The sequence below is a fragment of the Terrapene carolina genome, unplaced genomic scaffold (assembly GCF_002925995.2).
Source record: "Terrapene carolina triunguis isolate 2854851 unplaced genomic scaffold, T_m_triunguis-2.0 Scaffold34775, whole genome shotgun sequence".
NCBI classification, from domain to species: domain Eukaryota; kingdom Metazoa; phylum Chordata; order Testudines; family Emydidae; genus Terrapene; species Terrapene triunguis.
In genome coordinates, this window is record NW_020699126.1 from 1 (window position 1) to 4,653 (window position 4,653).

At 44.4% G+C, this 4,653-nt stretch overlaps 1 protein-coding gene across 1 annotated transcript in view; it reads right to left on the reverse strand.

The window, feature by feature from the left end:
* Positions 1-185: 185 nt before the first annotated feature.
* Positions 186-4,653, reverse strand: part of LOC113405257 (myeloperoxidase-like) — a gene marked incomplete at both ends in the record, with an annotated part of 23,334 nt that continues 18,866 nt past the window's right edge. Inside the window, one exon of the mRNA XM_026646283.1 lies at positions 186-356. Within this exon, the coding sequence (XP_026502068.1) occupies positions 186-356 (171 nt within the window). The remainder of the gene's footprint in view (positions 357-4,653) is intronic.

Consider the following 4,653-nt stretch of genomic DNA (forward strand, 5'->3'; position numbering starts at 1 on the left):
CTTAAAAGCCTTTTGGTGAATGTTGATAATCAATACAGAATTGTTTTTCCTCCCTGACATCTCTCTGTCCACCCATCCTTAGCTCCTCAGGGCAGGGTCTGTCCTTCCTTGGCTGTCTGGAAAAATCACATTGTGGGAGTGACTGCAAACAAAGCAGAAAGGGATGCAGTCTTATGCTTACTTACCCGGAAGACCATGATCTCTTCCACGTTGCAGGTTTAAGGCTGGTAGATCCAGTCCAATTACTTGTAGCTGTTCAAAAAGCCGCTCTTGGAGCTCCTCAACCACCATTTGATCCTGTTTCATTAGTTTTGCACGGACAACCAGCATACCACGGAGAAGCGGGTCAATGCCACCTGCAATGAAGGTCAAGTCCAGAAAGAAACAGAACAGTCTGTAATAGATTCTACCTAGTAGGCTACATTTTGTGCAACAGAAGGTTAGCCTCAATGCTCCCTTTGCTCCTCAGGGGTCACCTGAGATCCTTCCCGCTCTGATGGTTGGGGAGGTCATTCCTAGCTAACAGTATGCGCCATGTTCCCCCCCAAGGAACCAGAGTAGTTTATAAGAATGTCTGCAGATACAGTGGCCTGTTGTCCCATAACAACATGAGCTGCTCAAAGGAAGCCAAGCAGTTTTAGTAAACAAACTGCATAGGAAGAACTGGAAAGGCTTCTCCTTCAGGAAAAATGGAGCTTTGTGTTTTTACCTCACAGCAACACAACAGGAGCTGGGAAAGGCCTCACAGGTAGAGCTGGCTGGGCAATGTGTGTTTTGTTCCTGGGAAAAATTTCATTGAAATTTGTCTTCAAAAGTATAACAGAGGCTTGGGCAGCTGGGCGGCCTAGTGGTTAGATCTCCTGACTCTCGGCCCCCTGCTGAGCTCCTCCTTTAAGTCTGGGGGTGGGTAGGAGGACCTCCCTCTCCACCACGTCCCAGCCCAGGGTCCTGTGCATGTCAACCCCCAAACAGGGGGGTTGGTGTCCCTCCCAGCAGGGAGTCAGAATCCACTGCCCTGGGCTACTTCCTACCAGTAGGTTCAGTTTGGGGCATGGCCCCTCTAGTCCAATCTTCCAGGCAGCATGCTTCCTGTAGGGTTCCCTCTTGGGTCTGGGGCAGCACCTCGCTGCAATCCCAGGCTCCTTCAGGCAGGGCAGCCACGAACTAGTGAGGGCAAGCCCCACCGTATCTCGGGGATCCACTCAGTCAGTTCTCTCTGATTCTGGGGGTTCCTTTGCAGTCTCCCCTTGGCTGGGGAGCCAGGGCTTGCTTTCTGTCCCTTCAGGTAGTTCCTGCCTCTACACCAGTCAGCCCTGAACTGAGCCAGGCTCCCTCCTTGTCTCTCCCCTATAGGCCTGGCATTGGCTGCAGGCATAATGGGCAGAGGTTAGTTGGGCCCAAAGGCTTCTTCAACCCCTTCCGTGTTGGTGGGTGGTTCCCCTTCTTCACCACAAAAGGTTTTCAGGTTTTCATCAAAAACTTGAAAATCAAAATTTTGGGACCAACAGTGGCAAAAAAGTGAAAAATACCTGATTTTTCAACTGAAATGTTTTGGTTTTCAGGTTTTCAACAACAACAATTCAAAAATGTTGTTATAAGTGGGTATTTTCTGTGGAAATTTTTATTTTGACAAAAAAGCCCCCATTGATTGAAAAAAACACCTTTCAAATGAAAACTTTCACCAAGCTCTACATGTAGGCGATACATGCCAGGCCCTCCTCATCGAGAAGGGCTTTGTTTTACAGTTCCTTTTGTTCTGTCTAGTTTTAAAATGTCCTCCCCAGTGGTTTTGTAATCCCCTGGCTTCCCTCAGAAGAGTTGGCCAGCGTTGAATTCCATACTCTCAAGAACGTTTTCCTGGTAATCAGCTTAGATTTTCCTTTTCTTAGTTTTATGCTATTACTCTTAATAACAGCTCCTGAAACACACTGAACAATCCATCTCTTGGTGATGTCATGCCATGCTAAACTGTATTATACTGTTCCCAATTTGATATGAACATGGTCCTCAGGTTCTAGACCTGGCAGCTATCTATCCTAAAAGTGTTCATAAGCTCTTTTAGCCTTTGTATCTGATCTGTCTATTCTCTTCATATCTGGCCACTTTGGAAATAGGTTCTTTTCCAAAGCTGGAGCAGTAGTTCTGAGTTGTCTTCCCATCAGGATTTGGGCTGGACTATATCCAGCAGCCGTGACTGGTGTTGATCTGTAACTCGGAAGGGCAAGGAATGGATTTTCTTGGTTGTCTGCCTAGAGCTCTCTCAGCCTCTCCATTTGCTTGTGGGTGATGTGGGCTGCCAGTAATGCGATTTTGATATTCAGGATATTTTGAGTTCAGGGCTGTTGGTCATAAGCTGTTGTTTAATTTCTAAAAAGCTACACAGTTCTTATAATGCTGAGTCTATAGCGGTGACTCAGGCTAGACCCACTAAGGGACTTAGGCCCCTAATTTCCACGCCATAAGCATGAATCCAACATTTAGGCAGCACTGAGATCCTTAAACCCCCTGCTCCACTGCTGCCTAACTCTGTAGACACCTCAATTCCATAGCTGCCGACATTTCCACCACTGGGCATGCACAGAGCCTCCGAAATCCTGATGCCACCGAGCCGCTCAGCACCCTAGCGCACACCTAAGTCCCAGCAGGATTTATCAGCTAGGTGTTCCCCTACCAGGCTTGGTCCCATTTGGGTCCTGTGCAGAAGACAGTCAGCAATAAGGAGAGTGGGGACTAGACTGGCTGAAGTGCATGCTCCCCAGTAGGCAGGCGAGGCAGCTGGAGTGGGGAAGAGCTGTTTCCAAATCCCCCCTCGGCTTGATTTGGCACCAGGACTTGAACTCAGCTCTCCTACATCCCCGGTAAGAGCCCTAGCTGCCCGGCTATGGGTTAATCTGAGGGTGGGGGTGTCCCAGTCACTCCTGTCGAAGCTGTTCCGTTTGGTATTAAACAATTCATTGGGACAGACAGAGCTAGAGATGTTGGCTCTATGGCCTGGTGGCTAGGACCTGTATCTATCACGTGAAAGAGCCATGTTCAAGCCCTTGCTCCAATGACTGTTTACTTCTTCACAAGTGGTGAGTTCACCCATGTCATACCTTGGCTAATTTGGTTTAAGATTCAGTTCACAGTAAGTTGAGAGGTAGGGCAGTCAGTTCTAAAGTGGCTGCACTCTGTCCCATTGTATATATATCCAATTAGCATGAAAGACATATAAAATGAAAGTGTCACCACTAAACGTGAGTGAAAGGAGCTATAGAATTGTGTAGTTTTAAAATATAGCAGAATGCTAAAATCTTGGGGGGGGGGGGGAAACTGTTTGATATATTTGTTCATAATCTAGATAAGGCACTTTATTTTCAGTTTCTTCTGATTTTTATTAAAAAATTCCTGGCTTTTTCAAAAGCTCTTATTTGGTTTTTACTGATTGTCACACCTCATGGACCTGAAAACTCTGATTATGTTAAGAAAATCCAATACATTACATTAGGTACATATGTCTATGTTAGTAAATCAGTCTCAGTGTAAATGCAGGGCTGTCTGTTAAAGTAACACAATGTAGTGGAAGATACACATAGGCAAGTGCATATGTTAATGTACAGTTCATGAAATAACTTTTAAATTGCTTTTACTTGCAATACTCTTACTTTTCTCTGTTTGTTGCTTTTTTTTTTCTGTTCTCTCGTCCAACATTAACCCTGGTATTTACCCAGAAAACTGGGAAATTCATTTTTTGCACTGATTTTCACCTCTATTTTAGTTTTTGTAATAAACATTGATAAATCCCTAGATAATTTTAAACAAAATAAAAACTGAAAACTACCATAGAGTAGTCAGAGCACAGTCCCAGCCAGGTGTTAATCCTGACTGCTACATCCTTTACTAGGGGCCAGATTCCTACAGGTAGCTAGGTGCCATCTAGAGACACAGATAGAAGGTCAGTGAGATTTTCTCAATAGGCATGTAGGTGCTCTGGGAAATTCCACTAGCTGCTATCTGCATCTTTAGATACCTAAAGACCTTTGAAAATCTGGCCCTAGGCCTTTGCATCTCAGTCTCTGGAGCTGTAAAATGGAGATAACTCCCACCTCTGGAGGTCATGAGACTTACTTCATGTTTGGAAAGTGCCTGATTAAAGGCATATTTAATATGAAAACAGTACATTGAATACGTTTTATAAAGGGCTATCACCAAAAGCATCATTTAAAAACGGTGGCTTATTAGAATTAATAGAACAGTTATTAAAAGTTATATTGAATTGTAACAGGGAATTATAGCTACACTGATGAGAGGCAGAACATTCAAAGTAGAAGATTAAACTAGCCCTGCAGCAGGAGTGAGACACAATTCAGCCTCAACTCAGGTTCCAGGTCTTTAAAGATACAATTATCAGCAAAGTTCGTTGCTGATGCCCACTGCTAGTTTTTGCAAATAATTTCATAGTTTAAGTGGCATTGCAAGGTTTCATTTATTCAATATAATGAAAGTTACTGGCAGCTTTTAAAATCTTTCCTAGAGTCCTAGAGAGACAAGCTGGGTGATGTAATATTTTTTATTGGACAAACTTCTGTTGGTGAGAGAGACAAGCTTTCGAGCTGCACAGAGCTCTTCTTCGGGTAGTGTACTCAAAACCTTGTCTCTCTCACCAACAGAAGT